Source organism: Poecilia latipinna, unplaced genomic scaffold, assembly GCF_001443285.1.
Source record: "Poecilia latipinna isolate Pla-1442-1.1 unplaced genomic scaffold, P_latipinna-1.0 Scaffold340, whole genome shotgun sequence".
Classification (NCBI taxonomy): domain Eukaryota; kingdom Metazoa; phylum Chordata; class Actinopteri; order Cyprinodontiformes; family Poeciliidae; genus Poecilia; species Poecilia latipinna.
In genome coordinates this window covers 152,273-176,358 of record NW_015112956.1, presented here as the reverse complement: position 1 = coordinate 176,358, position 24,086 = coordinate 152,273, and the positions used below count along the sequence as shown (strand labels likewise).

Here is a 24,086-nt window from a genome sequence, read left to right as displayed (position 1 = left end):
CTTACAGTACCAACTTGCGCACCAAAGAGTGTTGATAGTCGTTACTGGGTAGAATGTAGCCATAGTGTGTTTTAAAAAGTCTAAAAATTGACAAATTCCTGTCAGCAGCCTAATTCTCAGTATAAATTACTCAGACACAATTTGCAAATCATGTTTTTATTTGCCCAAATACGGTTTCAGGGCATACAAGTTTTATTAAGCCATACTTAAAATGCAGGGTTTTAACTAAAGAGAAGCTGCTTCTTTTTTTTTTTTTTAGATGTTTTTTTTTCTTGCTTCTGAAATATCACAAGCAAGCTCTGATTATATGCAAAGCTGCTCACGTGCCCCTTCAGCTATGACTAACTGAGATATAAAATTAGATGTTGTGAGGCAGTTTTGCTCTGCATTCGCGCATGTTTATTCAGCAGTCTTCACCTCATTATGAGCGCATCGGCAGAATTTCGCCTTTGATTTAGTGTGCATAATCAGACGCTTCAGCACCTGTGACCAAGCTGAGACTTTACCTGACCTCTGATGTCTTCCATTATTCGAAAGCTGCTTTAGCAACACTGACTGCTGTCAGACAGAGAGGAATAAGAGAGGGGGATTACACCTTAAGGCCAGCCTTTACTGAATTGACCCATAGGTCTGGTATTGATTTCTTCTTCTCCTCTCACACTGTTTTCTCAGTGTCAGCAATAGTATATAAAAAGTGATTCTCTTACATAGAGTAAAGCTGCAGAAAAATCTCCCACTCACCCATCATGTCTCAAAGGCCCCATTCATTTTTACAATCATTCATTCATTTCAAAGTAGATTTATTTATTTATTTTTTTGTTTTGTTGGCTGAGTAAATTCGTGTTGCGCTTGCATAGTTGCCTTTTGATCCTATCAGCTCTTGTACAATTCTCCCTTTATTCTTCCCCTGTGCTGCCTTTCTGCCCCGACATAACCGGGACCTCTCTCAAAGATGACAGGATGTTAAATCATCTGAGCTCATCGCTCGAAACGGCAACATAACAAAAGCCTCTAGGGTGTTTTCGCGAATAGATGAAGCGATTCATGTACTTGTTTTTGTTATATTTACATTTTAAAACCCGGAATGCCAGCATTTTTGTAACTCTACAGTCCAAAAAAAATTTACCAAATTTGCAACAACTGAAAGGGAAAAAAAAAAAAAAGAGCAAAGAAAGCATCGCTGTGATTACTGAGCAAGGCAGGGAAAGCAGCAGACATTATTGCTTTTTTCTCTTCGGGTGCACCTATGGCAAGCAGCATGTTATCTAATTTCTGTTCAGAGGAATCTGCATGAGAAAAGATTTGCGAGGGCACAGAGGAAGACCGGGGAAATGTTCTTCCTGCTTCGGTTGACAGCCAAGCCTAATTAAGACGCAGCGAGATGAGATGGGAGGCTGACTTAGGAACACTAATTGGACTGGAACCAGACGCCGTATATCTCACGTGTCTTAACAAAAGAGCAAAAGAAGATGAAGTAGCTACAGGTCGGCTCTTTGCTGGATGATTTTTTTTTTTTTTTTTTTTTTTGTTTTTGTTTTGTTATCTGTTTCCTGGGTGGGTTTTAGTGTTACTTTGGCAGAGAAAACAATGCAGCCATCACGCTGGATTTAACCATCAGAGAGAGGAACATGTAGCCATTATCACCTGCCCTCCACCTCGCTCATCCCTCCTCTGCATTTTAGCCCTCGTACAAAATTATACTCTTCCTTTTAAGTATGTTGATTAGTGCAGATGAGATATTAGGCTTTCATCCCTCGCTCTTGCTTAAAATGCCAGCCAGCCCTTTAATGGCCCTTTTATGTGGGCCACATAAATCTCCGTCTGTCCCCACCGGCGGGTGTAGCCCTTTATTGGCCCCCCGCTTATCCCCTCCTGTGTGCTGCGTTGTGATTGGTTAAATGAGCTCCGAGAGGTCAGTAAAATATTCTCATGTTGATACCTAGAATAACCTCCTGGCTTCTAGTGGTACGGCTGAAAGTGTGCAGGCTGGCTTCTGCCCCTGCAGGATGACGAGTAGGCATTGGTCTTCTATGTAGGCGGTGAGGGCTTGAGTTTCATTACACGTTGAAATGGATAGATAGGGAGTGAGGATTTTATTTCACCGAACAAAAAGCTGAATATCGCATCAGGGCAGAGATGAAACTTTGTGCAAACTGACACGTTATATTGCTTATGTGCAGTTAAAGACGCTGTTTTTACTTCCCTGGAAACCCATATAGATCATCTAATTGCTTCCATGTTGTCAGAGATAAGGATTACAGATCACCAGAAAACCGAAGTAATGAGCTCAGCGTCGTATTGTGCCGCATCCGCAAAAGATTGTGTCTAAAACCATCTCTGCAGAGCTGGCCAAAGAAAACATGAGGGTTTATCAGGGGAAATGAAACACTGGTATAGATCATCTCTATGTCACAATAAAACCTGTGTGTTCTTTCTCAGGCAAGGCACATTAAGTCAGGACATACGTACGCAATAAAACAATCTCACGGTAAGGGTTTTATGTTGAGTTTGAAGAAATTACATTTGTTACGAATGTATTTGGAAAATCAGATTCTTGAGCAAAACAAAACACAATACTGGGTTCATGAGATGGGGTTATGAGAATTTTCCTTTTTACAAACAGAATGCAGGGTTCTCAAATCACAAACTTTGTCTTTAGACAAACTGTAATCGGTGTAGAATAAATTAAAGTGATTCTTGATATGTGTAGAATATGCACTGACCGGCATTAGTGGGACACACACGCCAACTTGACTTGATTCTGCACTGATTATTCTGATCACTAGTGTAGAATAATTCTTGGTATGTGTAGAATATGCATCATTCGGCATTAGTGGGATACATACATCAACTTGACTGCATTAAAACGGTTAGTGCCAACACTTTTTTATGTTGGCACTAGATCTCACTACACCACTATTAGAGAGTTATTCAGGAATGATCTCAGGCTTTACTCACTGGCAGAAGGTTGCAAGAAAGTGCTAATAAGAAAAATAAATCCTTAATGTATTAAAATATTGCATTTTGAAATCATATGAAACATTTACTCAGAACTCTGTCATTAAAAACTATTTAACTTCCTTTATTCTGCTATTATTATGAGATAATCCCTGCTGAGTGAGCTGGAGAGCTTCTACTCATCTGGGCTGCAGGCAGAGTCGTCTTCCAGACATATAGTACTCATCCATAAGCTCCTGTTTACAGGCATATTCCATACACTGGATGTGAAGGTAACAAATCTAAAAATCACAACCATCGGTTGTTGGAAAATCCCTGTCTGTTGGCTCAAATGTGCAAGTAAGGAGGCAAGGCAACATGGCAGCTGAGCTGAACGCATCCCGTGGCGCTGATGCCATCCTCAGCTATGTAGTAAAAAGACTCACCACTGATGAGCATGCAAGCAATATGCCTATGTGACCAGGACATCTAAAAATAGGCACGCTCCTTATATTCCAGAGAGCAAACACACTGCAGGGTGATGTTCTAGCTGGGACTCGCTGCACAAACACTTCCTGTAATCCTGCTAAAGCCAAGCCGGCGTGCAGTTTGCACCGTGTTCTAATTAAAGAACTAATAAAAAGCTCTCTGCTGCTGAATGAATATTTAATCAGCCAGAGAGCAGGCGCAGGAGAACTGTGATTAAACACAAAGGGGGAATTAAAGCAGCAATTCATTATAATTTTCCTGCAGATCAAAGGATCAAGTTGTTCTTTCTCGAAGGTTGTCAACACCAAGAAGAAATAGGGTGATTTATTATGGGTAGTGTTAATTTAATGAGGCTGTCTAACTACAGTTATACTCTTACCTCTCATTACTTACACAAAGTTACTCCTTTTTTGTTGTTTAACGAGAGAGTTTAACACCTTTTTGCGCTTATTCCCCGGAGGATTTGTCCACAGCATGTAAATACTGAAGCAGATTGATAGCGGACCTAAAGTCTGACCACGTGTTCTCAGAGAAACTGTGAACCCTCCCAGTCACAGTGCTGCAGCTCTGAGTAAGAGCAGCAGAGGGGGAGGGGACAGCCAGCCAGTTCCCGTAGTGTAGTGGTTATCACGTTCGCCTAACACGCGAAAGGTCCTCGGTTCGAAACCGGGCGGGAACAGCATTTTATTTTTGTCTCTTCCAGGAGCTTGTTGAAATAATGTGATTGTGAAACAGCGTGACTTATGAGCTTTTTTCCGTGCCTGCAGGTCAGTCCGACTGGGTAACAACCTGGCTAACAAATAATGTTTCTGCTTGTGTGAAAATGGCAGAGAGCTCAGACAGGAGTGTGAATAGATGTAGAAATCAGACGTGGATTTTCTGTCTACATGTGGGCTGGATCATGTGGAGCTGCATGCTTCCTGCTGAGCACACCGAAGGGCTGAGAGGTGAAGGGAAATATGTGAGGTCAAGTTTAGTGGGCCATGTGCTCACATGTAAGTAAGTAGGGTTCACTGTAAGAGCAACACATGGTTAAAATACAGCTAATGCACTTATTGAGAACATGGCATGACTAGAATGTTCTGTAGGTTTAAAGGATTTCTTTGCTCGTTTTAAGCTAAAGCCTTTGGCACAATCTTGGATGTCATGGTGACGTTATCTGAAATTACACCATGAAATACGGAGAATTTATATGGGAGGGTTGGTTTTTTGACTTTCATTGTGTTTTGTACAAGTCCACGAGTGCAAATATTTGCTTTGATATTCCAATAAAAGGACATTTGTCCGAATCAGCCAAAAAGGAGAAATGAATATCTGTGCATTTACGTCCTTGAGGATACAGTAAACCAGCCAAGAGTAAGGTTTCATCTCTTTTATGCTATATGAGATCATTTTATGCTACGAGATCATCCATTTAAATTTGCTACATAGTTTGATTTAGCCACTGATCACTTTCAGATAATAATTATGTCCAGTGTTTGTTTATCTACCTTTTTTTTTTCCAGTGCCAAGCATTTTCTGTATTACTTTAACTTCCCTTCCTTCTGGTTCCCAGACTGTCACCCTGTCATTCAAGATTACACCTCACCCTGTCACTAAGTCACTCCTCATTTTCACCTAAATTGTTTCTTGCCCTGAAAACATGTTTTTGACATTTAAGCCCAAGCTCTACAGTACACCAGAGATTTATTTTATTATATATATATATATATATATATATATATATATATATATATATATATGCATATATATATTTTAGATTGAACTCTTTGTTTTTGCCTTCTGGCATTCGGTTTAAAAGAGCAGTAACACCTTCGCTCCAGTAGGAGGTGGTGATGTCAATATTGACATCAGAATTCCAAAGAATGAGAACGAGAGGAGTCATTCGTCCAAAGTTTGGTGTACTTCAACCTTTTTACGTGAACGTTAAAACATTTCAAAAGATTTTCAAAATAACTCACAAAAATGCACAAAAACTCAACATTTTGATAACTTTTAATCCCCCGTCTCTTAAGCACACTCGCCAAACATGTAGCAGGTAGGTCAAAATCCTTAGGAGGAGCTTGCTCTAATTCAACATGTATTAAAAGTCAGAAACGGCCAAATATTACCCTTTGACCAAAATGGCCAACTTCGTTTTGGGTTTACAACAAACCTCCAAGAGACTTTTACCTTGTTTTAGGGGGATCTATCTATGTACCAATTCCAGCTCTCTCATATTTACCAGTTGACCCATCTCAATTTACAGGGCGCTAGAGAGTCGTTTGACCAGGCCCATTTTTAATTCCATTGAAATCCAAACATTTTACGAGGTAGACAATTTTCATTACATTTGGTGAGTTTTTTTAATATGGTGAGGCCTCGAAAAAAACAATTAATTTAGGAGAAGAAAAGTAAATGTGACGATGGGTTAACATTTATTGCATCAAAATCAAAAACAAAATCTTGAGCATGGCTAAAGCAGTGCTAAGCTAAAGATTCAAAACATTCTCTCTAAGCAGTTGTAACTTGTATTTCCTTTGACACTATTCAACCTTCCCCTTCAGTCGTAAAACTTTCAGCCTACATTTGCAGCTTAATGTGGAAATTGAGTCGAGATAAATCAAAATAGCGAGTTGTTTTTTTCTTTTCTTATTAAGCTATGACGAGCCAGTCCACACAGATCCACTACTTTTAAAAAAGTAATAGTTTGGAAGTTTCACAAAAATAACTAGTGTGAAAAGAGTTGCTGTTTCAGTTTTCAGCTTACATTAAAACAAAGTCGTTTTGCTCCATGTATGCCCGTCGGGTCACAATAAATCATTTCCCATAAAAGCCGAGAGAAGGCCAGTAGGTCAAGTTCTTCTCTTCTTTTAATAAAGAGAAGCCCAGTTCGGAGATGCAGATCTCAGAAGGGTCACTGAGTGCAGCCACTGCCTGTAATGGATCCTCCTTGTTTTTACAACCCTGTTTGCGTACATTCATATTTAATCAGGTTTTTTTTGTGTGTTTTTGTTTTTTTCAAATGAGCAGAGAGTAATGGGGAGCACATATATGAAAAGAATTGTTTTCCTTGAGACTCCAGTGAGCCACAGGAGGCGTTTTTAATGCATCCAGTTTCCCTTCCTAGCAGTAGCCGTTTACAGACCCAGTCGTGGCGATTACCCATCCTTTGACACAAACTCCCACCCTGCTGGGAAAACAGCCTGGAACAGTAATAGGAATGCATGAAAGGAGAACTAAATGGCTCCTTTATGAGCTAATGAAATGCACTCAGAGAGGATGTTTAATGGTGTGCAGAGGTGTAATGACATGACTGCGGCGTGCAGATGCTAAAACCGACAATAAAAAAGTACTTGGCTGTTTTGGCCTCATGCAAAGCGCGCAGGCTCCAAGAGGCTTAAAACAACACCAGCTTGCCCTCGCTGAGGTCTTGAAGGGGTTCGTGGGATGAGAAGTTCAGACTCGGAGAATGTATCGAAGAGCAGGCCAAGTGTCTGGGCCAATCTGGAGCTTTTGTTGGACCCCGGAGAGACCGCCGAGGGGCAAGTGCTTGGAAGCATTCATTCCTAAAGTAGGAGCTGCGAGGAAGTAGTTTTACCCATTGAAGCTGACTTAGATTTGATGCAGAGGATACACAAAAAGCAGGTCAAAGGTTATTTCTCTAAAGTTTTATGGTGCTTGTGCCCTCTCTGCCATTCTGTTTCTTCATGCGTCTAGTTAGAGAGGGACAGATGCTTGTCTCTCTCTGACAGCTGTGGGTGACACTCAGTTCCTGTAGTGTAGTGGTTATCACGTTCGCCTCACACGCGAAAGGTCCTCGGTTCGAAACCGGGCAGGAACAGTTTTATTTTTTACAGCACAGATTAGCACTGCAAATACCACAAAATTTTACTGGGGTATTGTTGGTCTAGTTCCTAGAGAAAATATCTTCAAGAACTTGAAATAAGACTAAACTAAATTTGAAGTAACTGTTTTAAGTAGGTTACACCTTAATTATTGATACAAAAAAGAAGTAGTTCCACAGATTATTTCATATTGTACTGGAAATGATTTTCCCAGAGAGCTAGCTCTTTTTCATCAAAATTAAGAAATCTTGCTGCAAAGCTACTTGTAAAAAGTTTTCCTTTTTCCAAGTGTGCTAAGATATTGGCACTAGAAACTAGACTACATATACCTTGTAAGATTTTTTTTTCTTTTGCAAGTAATTTGCTGTTTAAAGCAGCAAATGTTTAATAAATCATCTTTTCTTCTTCACCAGAAGAATATTCTGATTCTTAAGTTATCGTTCAAGAACCTACTAAGATATTTCTGCGGGGTTTTTTAATGATTCTTTGGATTTATGGAGCATAAACTAACAGTGCTGCCCAACTCCAACATATTACTGCACACTTTCAATCAGCTGGCAAAAACAAGGCTATCCTTTTTTCTTTTTTTTTTGGTTTGTTTTTTGAGAGAGAAATTTAGATGTTTTAGATTAGAGCAATGTGAATACATTAATACTGTGATAATGTGTTGCTTTTTCTCAATATTAGCATACCACAAGAGTCTAACAACTGTGCACTACTTTGTCATTCTTTTCAGCCAGAATGTGGCAGCGTTATCAGCTCCCCTCTGGGGAAAAATGACCACATGGATTTAGTGATTTGCCCATATTTGGTTAAAAAATAAATAGATTTTAACCTCTGTATTTGTCTTTTGTGTCTTTCAGCTGGACCCACAGACCGTGCAGTCCAAGAACTGGCATATGGACGTCATCGAGATGAACGGGGTAAGAATCACGGCAAAGTCCTCTTTAAAGTTAAATTGTAGCAGTACTCTGTGATTTATTGTGTTCAGCAGAGGCAGCTCCTCTGATTAAACACTGTTTTAGCACAGCTGTATTTCTGGCCAGATCCACAGGAAGTGCAAATGACAGCTGGATGCTCTGTTGAAGCCAAACAGATCGTTTTACTCCCAAACAGATCTGACTATCTGTATTTTTGCCATGATAACAAGAAGCAGAGCAGCTCGGAGATGTTTGTACAGTTGCATTTGTGTGTCTGAAGGAGTCATTTTACAGTGTATCTGGATCTGAATCTGCAGATTAAGGTGGAGTTTTCCATGAAGTTTACAAGTCGGGACCTCAGCTTGAAGAGAACGCCGTCCAAAAAGCAGAGCGGGGTGTTTGGAGTCAAGATCAACGTGGTCACAAAGTAAGCGCTGTGGCTAGCTAAATCGCTTGTCTGGTTTCTAACCTGCTTGCCAACTGAGAACTAACGGCTGTGATCGTCCGCAGGCGCGAGCGCTCCAAGGTGCCTTACATCGTCCGCCAGTGCATTGAGGAAGTGGAGAAGAGGGGGATTGACGAAGTGGGAATCTACAGGATCTCAGGGGTGGCCACGGACATCCAGGCCCTCAAATTAGCATTCGACACAAGTAAGGCCTCCACTCTGATTCCTAGCTCTGTACTGCTAGATCTGAAACCCACAATGTCTAAATCCGTCTCGCTGTAACCGAGCGTTGACTCCAGAAATAGCTCCCATTTCTCCATATGGACCAGGTTTATGCTAATAAACTCTATAAGTATGTTCATTTCCTGTTTTTGGACAAATGTTAAAAACCAAGCCTCACCGCATTTGTGCCTGTTGTTTATTATGATACACACAAACAGTTTGCAGGAGTAGACGGACGCATCTTGCTGAGCAACAAACAGCCAGCATCACAGCACTTAAAATGTCCTAAATTGATTAAACAAAATGTAAGTTTTCCTTAAATATGTTATTCGCCTGTCTTAAATTTGGTCATGACAGGAGTTTGCAATCTCATATATTCAACATGTACATAGTTTCTTTTTTTTCTTGGAACTTTTATGGCAAGCAGAAGTTTGAGTTGTGCACGTTGTGCGAATCGAGGCAGTTAAGGCTAATGCTAACTCTGCTAATATACCCTTGCTAGCTTTTTTGCGTCTATCGTGGGGGGTCGACACAGCAGCAAATGACAACGACACAGCAGCAAATGACAACAACACGCAAAAGTCGTTGGCGCTCTGGGTGAAACCCAACACACGGGACGCGACAGCAACAAAGTTGAACATTTTTCAACTTTCCTGTGTCGGGGGGGTTTAGTATTTAGGAGGAGCAGCTGTCAGATGCTCCTGTCCTGTGTTCAGTAACAGTCTCTCAACTTCCCTCACAGCTGCTTTTTCTCCCTAAGATGTGACCAGTCAGAGTCAAGATCACCTTTAATTGTTGGGGTTTTTTTTTGTTTTTTTTTAACCTTGACCCCCATCTGCATCTGTCCGCTGAGGAAGGAGCTAAAGAGAGAGCAGCTGCTCTGCTGAAAGTCCACGATGAAGCTGTGTGATCTCTCTCTAACGGGTCTGTCTTCGTGATTCGCAGATACCAAAGACATCCTTGTGATGCTGAGTGACATGGACATAAACGCCATCGCAGGAACACTCAAGCTGTATTTCAGGGAGCTGCCGGAGCCTCTTCTCACAGACCGTCTCTACCCAGCCTTCATGGAGGGCATAGGTGGGAGGACTTTCCAGCTCAGCTGTAGAAGATCATGCTTAAAGTAAAAAACAAAACAAAAAAAAAACAGGGCGTCAGGACATAATAGGACATGTGTTTTCCTGTCTGTTTCAGCTCTCTCAGACCCTGCAGCCAAGGAGAACTGCATGATGCACCTTCTGCGCTCTCTGCCCGACCCCAACCTCATGACCTTCCTCACTCTGCTGGAGCACCTGAAAAGGTACGCAGGAACACTCACACCATCAAAGTTTACAATGCAAAGAGATACTTCTTTTTTCTTATTTGTTTTTTAGAGCTGCATTTCGTTCATAACACTTATTAACCCTAAAAAAAATCTCACTACTATCTAATGCAGGAAATTAGGCTTTAAATTAAATAAAATGATCCAACTTTTTCGAAAAGATTTTTTTAAAAAAATCAACCATATCCAGACTTTTTGGGGTTACAGAAAGAAAAAAAAATTTCTGTGCTATTATAGCGTCTTTCTGTTGTGGAAATCCAGTGCGAATTTTGCAGGAAAACTTCTAAAACTAGCATTTCAATAACTGCTTTCATATTTAAAAAATGAGTTGTAGAGTCTGCCTGTAACGAAATATTTCCTGTCTGTTGTTCCTGCAGGGTGGCTGAGAAGGAGCCCGTCAACAAGATGTCCCTCCATAACCTGGCCACCGTGTTCGGACCCACCCTGCTCCGGCCCTCTGAGTCAGAAAGCGCCAAGGGACAGCACATCACGTGCGCCTCCGACATCTGGTCACATGATGTCATGGCACAGGTACACGATTTTAGTGCCGGTAGATGCAAATTCTCACTCCGTGACTCTCCTGTGGTTTTCCTTCGGTAATCTTTACGACGGACAGTGAGAAAGAGCAGCTTCCTCTGCTGCCGCTGCACATGTTTTCTAGATTAACTCGACTCCCACATCGCCCACTGACCCGTCTCAGCGGGGTCCTTTCTCCCAGCTGTATTTAGCTTTCTCACCATCTATTTATCTCTCCTGACTGACGGGTTTCATGTGAGCAGAGGTCTTCTCTAAGCTGGATAAACAAGTCTGAAGTAAACACCATAAACCGGGCGGCGTGGAAATGCAGGAGGTCTCTGCTGGGTCCTATTTTGTCCTGAGGACAATTTGTGTTCAAAAACCTTTACTCCAATGTTTATGCGATGTATTAAACTTGGAAGAAAAATGCTTCTCGAATCGGTTCCAAAATGTAAATTATTTTTTTTTTTTTTTTTTTTTTTTTTTTAACAATTGCTAACTTCTCAAAAATAGATTTTTATGGGATCATTCACAGTCACTTGAATTGATGGCTTTTGAGCTTTCCCGCATATTGGACGTTCCAACAACGACCTTTAGTCTAGTTTCCTGGGATTTTATTTGATAAGTTGTGCATAGCTGTGAAGTGGAAAAAGATTCAAAGTTTTCAAAGTATTTCGACAAATCTAGGTTTTATGCATTCGGCACAATTTTATTAACCGTGACAGAATACGCTGGTCCAGAGCTAAAGGCGGATATTCTGCAACTTTTAGATGTGTTTTTACTTTAACACTCCAGAATAAAAAAAAATAAGTTATTAGCAGGACTTTTTAGAGGGTGACTGAGTGCTGAGGAAGTAATTTATCCATCTGAATCAGGTGTGCTGGACTCTAACGATAGCAGAACACTGCCCCCTGGAGGCCTGGATGACGAGGCCTCTGGTTTAGATCAAAACAAAATCATGTTGGACTCAGTCACAGTCTATTGTTTTAAATGCCTGAAATGCTGCCAAACTGGTGTTGTAACCTTTCCTGTTTTACCCACAGCTTTCACTATTTTTTAAAATAATTTTTAAGCAATTATGAGGGGTGGTGGTGAAACATGAAACTACTCAACAGGTTGTTGCTCGGTAACCGAGTTGGAGCCACTATCCTAGCCTGGCTTGTCATCAGAGGTTGAGTGACTGAAGCCTTTCCTCTGCCTACATCCCCCAGAATTCCATGTGGTTTGGATCAGAGTTCAGCGAAATTATTGAAAATTCTACCAGACGTATCATCTGTTGATATTGATCATGTGTCTATCACCATATATATTATTGATTTATTGTCCAGCCCTAAGATAGCCTATAAATTCTGTTAATTTTAGTTTATTTACATCACTCCTCCTCTCCTTCTCCAGGTCCAGGTGTTGCTCTACTACCTGCAGCATCCTCCGATCTCCTTCGCCGAACTCAAGCGCAACACGCTCTACTTCTCCACTGACGTCTAAAAAAAAAAAGCCGCCACCCCGCCGGGGTCTTCGCCCGGACCGCGGGGGTGACGCAGCGCGACTCCACCCAGACCTCAGACCACCCCACCACCCAGCGCTCCAGCCTCAGCTCTGCTCCCAGCAGACCGCTCGTCTCTGCTGCCATCCCTCGCTTCTCCCATCTGAAGAGGAAGACGAAAACGCTTTCCGAGGGCGGTTTCGGAGAACGCTTTGCGGCGGCAACGCGACCGGCCTCTGTGGGAGCACACCGGGGAAATGTTCAGACGGGTGTCTGGGGTTGGGAGCGGGGCAGAGACCACAGCCTGTAGCAGTGGACAGGACAATATCTGAGTTTATGTTTCCTGATCAGAGGCATTCCAGAAAAACAAAACAAACATAAAAACCAAAAAAAAAAAACAAAAAAAACCCCCGGCATTTACGTGTTTTATAATAACGTTCCTCATTTGTTTCTATTTCCTTTCTGGTTTTTCCTGGCTTCGTGTGTGCGTGTGTGTGTGTGAGAGAGAGAAAGAGAGAGAGAGAGAGTAGGACTGTGGATGTCTTCCACTGAGAGCGTGAATTTGTGTTAAAGGGACTAAGCAAACTTCCGAGGCGGCTGGAAAGCCATTCCAAGAAACGGCAAGGATTGTCTCCGTAGGGACAGAGGACGCTCCTCTCCGCTGAGTCTTGGCCAAAATTAGCCCTATTTATTTTGAAAATATATATATAATATTTGTGCCTGTACAGTTTTGTGCAACTAGAGACGCTCTTTAAGGAGTCTGTCTTTTTGAAGTTTATCCAGGTAGTGATGTTTCTTTTTGTTTTGGTTTTTTAGACATTTTTTTTTTTTTTTTTTTTTTTTTTTTTTTGTATCACCGCGTGGTCGGTGAGCCGTTCTGAGAAGATAAATCTGCCAGTTCAGTTCTGATCACTTTGTAGACGAGCGAGGGCACACGAGGGTTGACGGCGGGCGGGGAAGGGGGGGGAATAACACCACAAACGGAACAGTTGGCTTTTATTTTCTTCCTCTGCTTCTTCTTGCATTTCAAGCCTGTTCCAAGTGTGTGTTGCTGCACCAGTGTTATCTGTAGGACGATTTTGCGTAGACGCCCTCATTGCATGTTCAGCTTGTCGGTGAAATCCAGCCGGGTAACACAAAGGTAGGTCGTCTCTGGGAAGGAGAACAAAGAAATCGATACAAAGCCAACCTTTCTGCTATCAAGCCTACATATCTTAAGAAAATGCAAGCACTGCTAAATTAGTAATATTTGATATTTTTAATATAAGAATAAAAAGAAACAAAAACTGTTGTATTTTACTTCCTTTGAGAAGAATTTCAATATGCTGTAATATTGCGACTAAATGTCCATGTGAACTTTTTCCCTCTTTTTAAGTAAAATTAAAAAAAAATATTGAAGCACTCACTTTGTGTCTGTTTGTGAAAATTATTAATGTAGATTTTCTGGGTTTTTTTGTCACCCTTAACTCTGCAGATTAATACACTGTTAATATTAAAGATTATCAAAGTAAATATAAAAAAAGCGGTTTTTAAAGGATGATTTTAATTAAAAGACGAAAAAGAGATCGAAACATACCTGGTCTTTGATTAAAACATTAAATAATTGAGATTAAACACAGACTAGCTAGCCACATCCAGGTCCTGATCACTGCCAGAAAGAAGAAATCACTAAAGAGAGGTCAGTGCAGTCACAAGCGGTCGAATGCGGCCATAAGGAGTCAGAACCCGGTGATTCCTAGTGCCGGTACCAAGTCTGGATAAATGCAGATGTGTCAGAAATAGTATCCAACATAAAACCTAAGATAAACCAAAACCTCCCAAATGCTACATTGCTGTCGTTGCTGCCAATGACGGAACGACCGGTTACTAGCTTTAGGGGTCAATAACTTTTTTCTCGTGAGGCCAGGATTATGTATTCCTCCATTAATAAATTAAGTAGTGATTTGAAAACTGAAAAAAAAGTAGTCTTCGACTGATATTAGGATATATTTAAACGTTGAGGAGTGACAAAAATACAAAAGAAATCAGTAACGACTTTTTCATAACGCTGTCTTCCCATATTGGTAATGATAGCTGCTTAGAAAATGGTGTTTAAATGTGAAGATGGCAATAAATATTTTAACAGCATTAAATAACATCATGTATCAGACTTGTTGTTTCCAGCAGCCACACTGATTTGGAAAACGCTTCAGAAATGCTCGACGGTTTCAGCTTGTTTGGAGACTAAATCTGCGCATGTTGCACCCTCTAGTGGCCAATATCCGTCATTGCTGCCAATGACTCTTCCAAATGCCACCAGCTCACACAGACTTTGACAAACATTAATTTCATAGGTCCATATGTTAATTTCTTTAACTAATCTTATAGAGCCACCAGAAAGTATTTACACCTCCGTCACTTTTCCCACATTATTGTTGCAGAATCCTTAAGAACAGATCTTCTTAAGGATTCTAACCCTAACACTCGAACAACACTAACCATGAGATCCTCCTGCAGCTGGAGTTCACCAGTGAATCCAATAGACTGGACATGATTTAAAAGTTAATCACATCTGTATTTTACATTTAATTCACTAAAGAAAGAAAATGTTTGGTTGAAGCAATAAATACACGCCTATATTTCTAAATACATGCTAAGCATACATCACTGCTGCCACCAACTGGTTTGGAGGGGAACTGCAGGTTTCAGAGACGTGATCTACTTTGTAGTTAGTGATGGATTTTATTTAAGGGCATCACTAAAGGGGTCTGAGGATAAAAGCCCGTTAAATATCTTTACTATGTTTATTTTTGGAAGAATGAGGACAAAGAGCATTCATCCTCTTATCTCCTTTAATTCATAATCGGGAGCACAATGATAACTAGTAGTGCCATCATACTGTACACACAGATCGACAAAGAAAGAGGCATTGCATGTTTCAGAAAAGTCCTGAAGTCAGAAAAATTGAAACTAGAATACCTCTTATTGTTAAAATTACTGAGTGAACGAACCGCTTAAAAAAAACAAACTTTAATATAAATAATCCTACTTGATTACATCCTGTCTATTTATATAACGAGTCTGTAACCAAATAGCGGGTTTCCGGGCCTCGGTATCAGGACCCGGGTGCGGAAGTTTCTTTGTTCATGAGATTCTGTGACTGGAGACGCAGGAACATCCCCAAGCGCTGTTCAGGTCCCAGCAGAGTCCCTGAAGCAAACGTTCGTCGACGTTCCTCTCTGTGCCCCGGCTTCCTCGCAGCAAGTCCACATAGAAAACAAGTTCTCGTCCGTAAAAGCCTCTCGTCTCATCGCAAGTAATATTCGATGGCAGCGGAGAATGCAGCAAATCCTCCACATCCGAGGACTCCGGCTTTGAGACCAGCTGCGCGACGGACAGAAGAAAAGGAGAAATGGAGAAACGACATGAAGTGGAGCCCAGTTTTAGGGTGAAGCCAGTGGAAAAGGAGGAGGTTACCTACCGCGGAAGCCTATGGCTCCTCCGGTCACACAGCCACTGTACACCGCATTCTTCCAGTCAGACTTTCCTCTGTGCTGCAAAGCAAATGGATGCAAAAACACTGATGGATTTACCTTCAAGGGGACAGAGACACAACAAATGGAGGACAAAGACTGCGGTTTCCCCTCCAAAGTCGTATTCGATAAATTAGAATACAAGTTTAGATGAGGCCCGTTCGTCGGGTTAAAAGTATGTCTTGAAAATAACTTTTAAGCAGGTATTAAACATACTTTTTATTAATTTCACATTTCTAAATTTCTACATAATTTTTTTATTGGTCTGGTGTAATATTCTAATTTTAAATCTCATCTTTTCGTCACCTGCAAGTGGAAAATCATAATTAACAGAAATAAAGGCTTTCAAACATACATCTGTGTCAGTAGAGTGCTGCATCATTACAAAGATAATATATCTTTCTTATATACATTGTTTGTTTTACAGTTAAAGATGTATTTATATGAATGGTTAATTGATGCTTAGATGCTAATGGTATATTGAATTAACTTTTCAGAGAAGGGGTAGACTATAAAGATATTTTTTTCTTCCAACTACTTATCGTTCAAAACTTTTGTAACATGTGATATGTTTATTTTAAAGTGTAAATGAATGAAATAAACAGACAGATCAATAAATATAATGTGTTTCACTTTGTGATCAAGTTCCTGATTTAAAAGCCCTTTTGAGTAATATTCAGATTTAATCAGCAGAGGGCGCTCTAACACCTTTCCTCAGAGGTTAAAACGGCAAGATCGATATTTAAATATCTTGGAAAATGTATTATAAATTCTTTACAACAATAATAATTTTTAAAAATAAGACACAATCAAAATGACGATACAAAATGTCACATTCAGTGTCACGTCGGACAAAACCGGAAATGATGCCACTCACTGATTCAATGATGCACTCGGTGCAGGAAAACATGGCGCCCACAATAGCAAAGTTCTTGGCGTACGACATGCCCCTCTGGCCCATGTCTTTCAGGACTTCTCGAGCCGTCGGCGTCCTCAGGGGGTCTTTGGGGTCGAAGCCGACATTGGTGTCGATACCAGCTGTGAATACACCAAAAGCTCCTCCGAGGACAAACCCTGTGGAAAGATAAACGCTCCATTATCAGATACAAATAAGGAGTCACTAGAAGCGAAGAACACACTCTCATCAGCGTTTTCAGAATCATCTTTAAATCTGCCTCCCATTTTGTCACGTTACAACCAAAAGCTTTGCTGTTTTGCATTGGAATTTTACCGGACAGGCCAAACCAAAGTAATGAAAAACCGTAAAAGGAACAAGATGCATGTGTTTTTTTTGGCTTGGTTCTTCTCTGCGAAGCAGCTATAGCTGCTTCATTTATGAAGCTTATCTTCATAAATGGTTCAAACAACTTGGTAGGTTTATGTGATCTGTTATTCCTATATCCTCCTGATTACCAGGAAAATTAAATATTGTCCAATCACCATTTTTTTAAATCCCACAGTCTTTGTAAGGTAAGTAGAATACTTATGCACTTACTTTGTCTCTTCCCATAAAATGTTATTACTGATGAACGCCATTTTTATGAATTAGAAAAAGGCCTTCCCCTTCAAAAAGTCCCACCCCTTCATTGTATCATTGAAAGGCCCTAAATGTCCTCTCTAGATACCAAAAGGAATTAATTCAGTAGAATGCAGGGGGTGGGAGATATTCAAGTTTAGAAATGTCCTCTACAGAGGACAAAAATGAACTACTGGTAGTTAAACTTCTCAACTTGACCCCTGACCTGTATTCGTCTTCATGATGCGGTTTTGTTTACTAATGTTCCCCAAAGAACATCAGAGGTTTTCACCAACAACTACGTTTTTCTTAGATTAAATGACACACAAATGATGGACTTTATTAAAAATAAAATAGTAAGTGACTTCTAAAAGTTGGCTGCTCTGGATTTTATGTTCCCTCGGATCTATGCCACATTGATTTTCTAACATTTGAAAGAAAAGTGACAACCATAAACCATTTTGTATTCACTCATAACCTAATTATCCCCAGGTGTGCGGTTGTTTACCTCCTACACAGGCCAGGACCGACTTGAAGGCGCAGCTCTCCATTCCCCTCTCTATCATCTTCTGTTCGTCGCTTTTCGGAGGCACCGGCAGACCCCCCATAACTCCGGGGCTCAGATCTTTAATGGGCCGCTTCTCCCCTACCAGGTGCTCCAGAACCATACTATACTGGATCGTTGGACTGCCCATGGTCGGAACCGAGGAAGCTGGACCTGTAGAGTCTGAGGCAGCAGCATCTGCAGCCCCCGTGGACGCGGCCATGTTTCTCAATGACACTGCTCTATGTAAGTTTAGCTGTGAGCTGATAGGGTGCAGATTCGCCGAATTATTTTCTAAGCGCAAGTTAAGTTTTGGTGGGTAAAATGTTTGTTTTCTTGTAGAAAAAAAAATATCTATGATCAAGTGAAGAAAACACAACTTGAAACATCATGTCTCTCTTAGTGTGTATATTTTTAAAGTCGCCACTGTCTCTTAAACTCCCATCCGCACATTCGACATAACAGCCAAGTGTGTGTGCTCATTCACAGTCAGCCGAAGAATCATCATGCATAAGGGGCAGACGAAGCGGTGTGGGAGGAGATTGTCTTTAAAACACATAGCAGATCATTTTTGATAGCGGCATGATATCAGAGACAATGACAGCGGCGTGATATTCACCGTTGACAACAGACTTATGCAGCAATAAGTTGTAAATAAAGTATTTTTGAATTGAACTGAATTGAAACACCACTCGGACCCCCTGCTGGTTAACACATGGTGTTTTATCAAATTCCATTAATTTATTTGCTTTTTCAAATAAAGCAAATAAATCAATAAACAGTCACTGAAAAAAAGCGACTGTTTATTGATTTATTTACTTTACCAAACATTTAAAGCGACTGTATTTCAGCTTTTTATTTCCCTTTGTTGATCAATCTTAGTGAACAAAAGTTGACGTCATCTCAACTTTTGTTCTTGACCCAAAACCATCCTTGTATTTATCTGAGTCACATGGCCTAAGTTGGCTTCCTTTAGAGGTTTTGCCCTCTTGCATACTGCCCTAAGCAGTGGCCCCAAAGAGTGCTTATTCTTCCTTCTTGACCAATTTTGTGTGCGTAATCATTTTCTTTGCATGAATTATATAGGGGAAAGGTGAAAATTTGTCAAACTCCAACATGTATTTATTTAAATCATGCTCCCTCGCCACACGCATAGAATATTGCTCACCATTTATCTTCAAATAATTCCTGACCACAAGTTAGGAGTTGTTGTGGTATTTTAACGTGTTTTTTATATAGATTACATCTCAAGAAACTCATATCCATCAAAATAAAAATCAACACTTTCAAAATGGAATAAAAGATTATTGGCCCTCCTCTGTCTGAACCTCTGAAGTAGCATTGGATTATATTCCTGAGCATATATAATTAGGTTTACCATGAAAAATTTGGGAGATTTGGGGAAGAAATGTAATGCCTGGTACAAAAGTGATCAAAGAGTAAAAGGGCTATTGCTCACTGATGTACTAACAGTTGAGGAAATGAATTAATATTGAATATGTGAGCAACAGTAAAATAGGTTAATAGGTTAGGTTAATAATGACTTTTTATTAGAAATTTAAAATAAATAAATAAATAAAACTTCGCTTTGGCAAACAACATGCCATTGTTCTTCTCACTCCAGGGCATCAAAGAAAGCCAAATAAACTCAAAGTTTGACCATATAATACAGAGATAATACTGAATTTCAGAGTCATTGATGCCCAGGGTTATTTCCTTTGATAAAAGGTATACAATAAGTTATATAAACTTATATAAAATGCCGTTTTACTTGTTATTTTTGTCCTGTCCATTTCTCATTTTTGAAGCATTAACGACTACGTTTCCCAGAAACCTATTCGAGCACTGCGCCAAATCATCCAGCACGCGCTCCACCCACCGGCTCAGTCAGCGGGTGTCACTTTAATGACTCGCGTGAGCGAGGCGGCGGCGGTAGCAGCATCACAGAAAGCAGCAGCAGCAGCAGCAGCTTCGCCGCATTAGCGAACAGGTGAGGAGAAGAAACGGAGTACATGTTTCTATCTTTTTTTCACCTTACAGCTTTCCTTAATTTTTCTCCAGTTCACTCAGGTAAAATCCAAATATTTTAACGTTACTGCTGTCTTGTGTCGGACATTTAAGAAGGAGTCTAAGTTGCACGGGACCGGTGTTGGCTTGGCCGGGGCAACACCGACGCAGAAGTGACTGTCGACGGTTGTTTACAGTGTTAGCGGGAGTAATTTGGGTTTTCACGGTCATTTTATAGCTGACGTGTTTTCTCCTGCTTTATATAGGATGATAGAGTCCAAGGACATGTTGTTTCCAGGGTAATTGGACCTGGAACTGGCTGTATTCTTGAACAGGTGAGGGGAATCTCGCCTGCAGGATGTTGGAAGTCTACAGGATGCTTCAGATAATTTAGTGAATTTCGCTGCACCGGCGGGGTTTGTGTGCTCAACAGGGTTCCAGCTCGATCAATACATCCCATCTGCTCGATCAAACATCTGCTTAGTTTCTTTAATTATTGTCTAGAGACAGAAACCTAATTCTCTGATAGACTAATGTTTCTTAGTCTATCAGAGACTGGTTTCGTATTGCTTTTTTAGGCAAATATTCCTATTTGTGTTTTCGAACTCAGTCTTTTGTATTAATTTCTTTGTTGACTTGGCTATATGTTTTAGATCAATATTCTTCTGAACGATCCAATAACCTATTTTCAGTTTACTGGAGGGTCACCAGACATCTATTTATAATGCCCCAGTATTTCAAGAAATCCAAGCACTACAGTTCTGAGAGAAAAGATCCAGGCCCAAAGTATGCTGGATGATTCTCCACCATCCTTATCAGAGGCTATGTGATGCTTCTCCACATGTTCATCATTTTTGTCATGCCAAACCATTTTTGAATGCTCAATATTTGAAACATGCAAGTAAATAAATACCTTTTTATTTATAATGCCATGTTTAAATACAGTTTAAACAGTGCTGTACCATCATATCTAAAACTATTATAAATCGCAAAAATAAAATCAACCAACCTTCAATACTGATCATATCAAAAATGTTAGGAAAAGGCCTAGATTTAAAAGGTGAAACATTAATTTGGACTTAAAAGAAGTGGCAAAGTGAGCATATTTGATATTTAGGAGGAGGTGTTTTGACAGATATGTTGCAGCAGCTGAATCTTGTTATGATGAGATACAAAACTTGTTAAAATGAGATTAATATTTTATTAAAACCAAAATATGTTCTTGTTTCATCGAGAAAGACATAATAAAACTGCAAGTCTTCACAGGATGTTTGTCATCTGGAAGAAACAAGAGTGAGAAAGACGGAGAGATTCTTTATGCCTTTTTAAGAAGTCATAATCTGCCAATGGAAAGTATTTTTATGTCTCTCTAAAAAGAGAAATCCTCATGTTTTTATTGACTTTTGTATCTCGTTATAACAAGATACAACTCCAGAATTTATTTCCTTGCTCTGGCAGTTTACCACTTCCATAAATAAACATGTCCAGCACTGTGAATACATATTTTTCCAGTTGCTATTTAAATAGTCAAACTTACAACAGAGGGCGTAGCTTTAAGTTTAAACTCTTTTACGTTGATTTGGAAATCTCGTCTCAGCAGATTTCAAAACCTTAGACCGAGGTGCTGCTGGAACCTGCTGTTAAAAATATTTAAATAGATTTGCCTTGAGAATTTAAATGTTCCAAAAGATATTAAATCCATTAGTTTTTTCTCCTGGTGCTTTTTAAAAATGTTGAGACATTGAATAAATGTCGAAAAGAAAGGAAAACAGAACCAGCTTAGCAGCTTAAGTTTTGTGTAAATTGTTGGTTTTAGTGCCAAGTTGTGTCCGGACCACCTTTGGGAGCATCAAGCTGTTCTTCCTGGTGTGATCAGCGAACCATTTGTTTCTCATTAGATCATTACCTTTGTAGTTAAACGAGCCATTGTTGCATTTAGTGCAGCAGTTTTCTGAAAGGTTGCAGTTTCTGTCTTTAATTGGCCCGTCTAGAAGGTCTGTCCTGACTATGTTGCGTGTGACTCTGCTCCTGCCACGTAAACAGATGGATCATTATTTTATTCATAATGAAGATTCTTCAATAATAAATATTTTTTTTTATAACTATGAAGGATATTTGTATCTACAAGTGGGGAACAAAGACAGTTTGAATTTGAGAATTCATGTTTTCGAAGAACTCCACATCCATCTCAGTGTGGAGGGTGCTTGGCATTAGTAGGAGAGAAGTGGACAATGGATTACAACACTCCCTGTTTTCTGTTGCTTTTGGCAGAAAAGATGAGAGAATTCTAATATAAGGACTTTTTCTTTAGGAGGCTTCCACTACATATTTTCTTCATAGTATGACATTAAAGGGATGGTATGTATTTTCTGATGGTTATATCATGATTTTATCTTACTCCCTCATCAAAAACATGCCTGGGGTGTTGCCTTGATCCTTATATGCATGTTTGAGAAATCCTTCAATCTCCCACGACAACCATTCAGCTGTGCAAACGCCTGGTTGGACCTAGCTCCACCTTTGGGGTGCAGCTTCTTCCTCAGAGCTACGATTTCCAAGCTTCAGAGCTTCCGCCTTACAGAGGAGCCCTCCCCCACTAAACACCCACTCAGATCCTTCAAACTAGCCAGCAGCGATTAGCAAACACCTGGTCGAACTGCGCATCTGCTGAGCTCATTATACGAGCTACGTCTCAGAGCAGCGCAGGTAAAAACGTTGTTAAAGGGTTAATAGAAGAACAATATCATCAGGATGTTGTGATGACTTCCTGAAGGTGGAGTGTTTGAAAGACCATGAGTTTTTAAAAAGACAGAGGCCCAATTTCAAGGTGTTAAATTACGAAATCTAAAGGAAAATATAATTATATACATATATACAGCATATATATAACAGCTGTAGGTGATCTAGTTACCTTCAGTTGCTAAAATGGCACTACGTGTCTGGGAAACGCATAATACCGCCACCTTAAAGACTCTTTTCTTTTTTTTTTTTTTTACTCATGGTTAATTTGGGACACTGTCTGCAGGATCCAGGCTGTTTTCAGGACAGGCTGTTCTTCTAAAAAGCCGCAGGAAGTGCAAGTCATATGGCAGTCTGAGCAAAATCAAAACATCCGATTTTGTAATTGCTCATTTGTTAATGGAGCCGTTTCCTCAATTTGATTTGGACTGGATCTGTCCAGCAACTAACATTCAAAAGTAAAGATATCAGACTAAGAACTGCAGCATCTACAATCTGGTAATCCATAGCATTTTCTTTGTTATTGATGGAGGTAGTTATGAATGTCCAACAGCAAGGAGCTGAGAGTTTCTCAACGACTCCTCTCATCTTCTGTTCAAGTCATTATCCAAGCGGTTCCTGTAATTGCTGTGCTATTTATAGCCAGGGGTTGTGTGGGGAACGTACACATCCAGCTGTATAGTGGCGAAACTGTCCTTTTATTACCCAGAAAATGTTATCTCGTGATCTCCTTGACTGCTCTGCTTAGTGGGAGGAATTCGAGCCTGTGTGAATGTGAGATGCTGAGAGGGGAATTCAAGGTCCCCGTCTCAGTGTTGGGGCCGACTCTGAGAAATATCTCCCACCAGCGCCGGTGTCCTGGAAACGGCTCGCGTTGAAGGCGCTGCAGAGGGACGGCAAGGAGAAAACGAACTGTTTTCCTTCCACTGTTGGTTCTGAGCGAATTGGCTCGGGACGGGTAACTACATTTGCAGTGACCGTGTCCATCTGGTGAAATAGAAGATGCTGCAGTGATGTTCTTCTCTATTCAGAGATGCCAAATTACTTCTGTGGAAAAACACACACTAGTAGTGATGGATTACTGACTTAATTTAACACTTGGGACATTAATCTCTGTCTCGTGTTGGCAAACATTCAGCTGCCCCGATACTGAAGTGAAAGAAAATTATCCTAGATGAACCAACCCTGGTTTTTATGAGGTTTATGACTGATTAGATGAACCTTACATTCGCTTTACAGATATTATAGTATCCCTTGGTTTTTGTACTTTCAGATCCACTTCTGTTCTCCAATATTTTATGTTTTTGTCCCTTATGGATATAGGTAACACAAGAATGCTATTCAAGGATGCTATTTTATTGCTTTTGTCTTCTGAACATGATTGCAGTTGCATTGCTCAGCAAAAGTATTCCTATCCCTTGGACCCATTCACATTTTATTATTCAACAAACAGAAACTACAATGCATTTCATATGTGAAAGACAATATCCTGAGTTATGGATAGTCCCAGAAAGAAGACATGATGTAGCACAGCAACCAGGAAGCCGATGCTAACTCTGGATGAGCTGCAGAAACTGAATCTGTTGTCATGACAACTTTTGGTCACAC

The 24,086-nt window shown here is 40.3% G+C and overlaps 3 protein-coding genes and 2 non-coding genes across 11 annotated transcripts in view; 4 read left to right on the top strand and 1 right to left on the bottom strand.

Annotated features, from left to right (window-relative positions):
* The window catches only part of abr (ABR activator of RhoGEF and GTPase), a 137,857-nt gene extending 125,269 nt beyond the window's left edge, over positions 1 to 12,588 (top strand). For 4 of the 5 annotated variants that reach the window (XM_015035615.1, XM_015035616.1, XM_015035618.1 and 1 more), the window contains 7 exons: positions 8,117 to 8,176; positions 8,491 to 8,600; positions 8,684 to 8,823; positions 9,786 to 9,920; positions 10,035 to 10,140; positions 10,539 to 10,692; positions 12,073 to 12,162. In XM_015035615.1, the coding sequence (XP_014891101.1) occupies positions 8,117 to 8,176; positions 8,491 to 8,600; positions 8,684 to 8,823; positions 9,786 to 9,920; positions 10,035 to 10,140; positions 10,539 to 10,692; positions 12,073 to 12,162 (795 nt within the window). Of the gene's footprint in view, positions 1 to 8,116; positions 8,177 to 8,490; positions 8,601 to 8,683; positions 8,824 to 9,785; positions 9,921 to 10,034; positions 10,141 to 10,538; positions 10,693 to 12,072 lie in introns of all 5 variants that reach the window. The other variant, XM_015035614.1, reaches the window with a different exon arrangement.
* On the top strand, positions 4,033 to 4,105 carry trnav-aac (transfer RNA valine (anticodon AAC)). Its single transcript has one exon. It is a non-coding gene; the product is annotated as a tRNA-Val (tRNA).
* Positions 7,035 to 24,086, top strand: part of specc1 (sperm antigen with calponin homology and coiled-coil domains 1) — a 107,872-nt gene continuing 90,820 nt past the window's right edge. The window contains exons 1-2 of one of the 3 annotated variants that reach the window (XM_015035620.1): positions 7,035 to 7,053; positions 19,684 to 19,722. The gene's annotated coding sequence lies outside the window, so the exon portion shown is untranslated. The other 2 variants (XM_015035621.1, XM_015035622.1) reach the window with 2 other exon arrangements.
* trnav-cac (transfer RNA valine (anticodon CAC)) lies at positions 7,177 to 7,249 on the top strand. Its single transcript has one exon. It is a non-coding gene; the product is annotated as a tRNA-Val (tRNA).
* On the bottom strand, positions 14,974 to 18,078 carry timm22 (translocase of inner mitochondrial membrane 22 homolog (yeast)). The gene is made up of 4 exons (XM_015035625.1): positions 17,697 to 18,078; positions 16,550 to 16,746; positions 15,621 to 15,693; positions 14,974 to 15,523 (listed from the first exon to the last, which is right to left on the bottom strand). The coding sequence occupies exons 1-4, from the start codon at positions 17,953 to 17,955 to the stop codon at positions 15,447 to 15,449; spliced, it is 606 nt and encodes a 201-aa protein (XP_014891111.1). The 5' UTR covers positions 17,956 to 18,078; the 3' UTR covers positions 14,974 to 15,446.

Bases quoted from the DNA above. Each gene is read 5' to 3' on its own strand.
- timm22 (XM_015035625.1), bottom strand. From the start codon at position 17,955: ATGGCCGCGTCCACGGGGGCTGCAGATGCTGCTGCCTCAGACTCTACA. The intron at 16,747-17,696 runs GTAAACAACCGC...ATCTTTCCACAG, and splicing joins GGTCCTGGCCTGTGTAGGAG to GGTTTGTCCTCGGAGGAGCT. The intron at 15,694-16,549 runs GTGAGTGGCATC...TTTGCTTTGCAG, and splicing joins CCGAGTGCATCATTGAATCA to CACAGAGGAAAGTCTGACTG.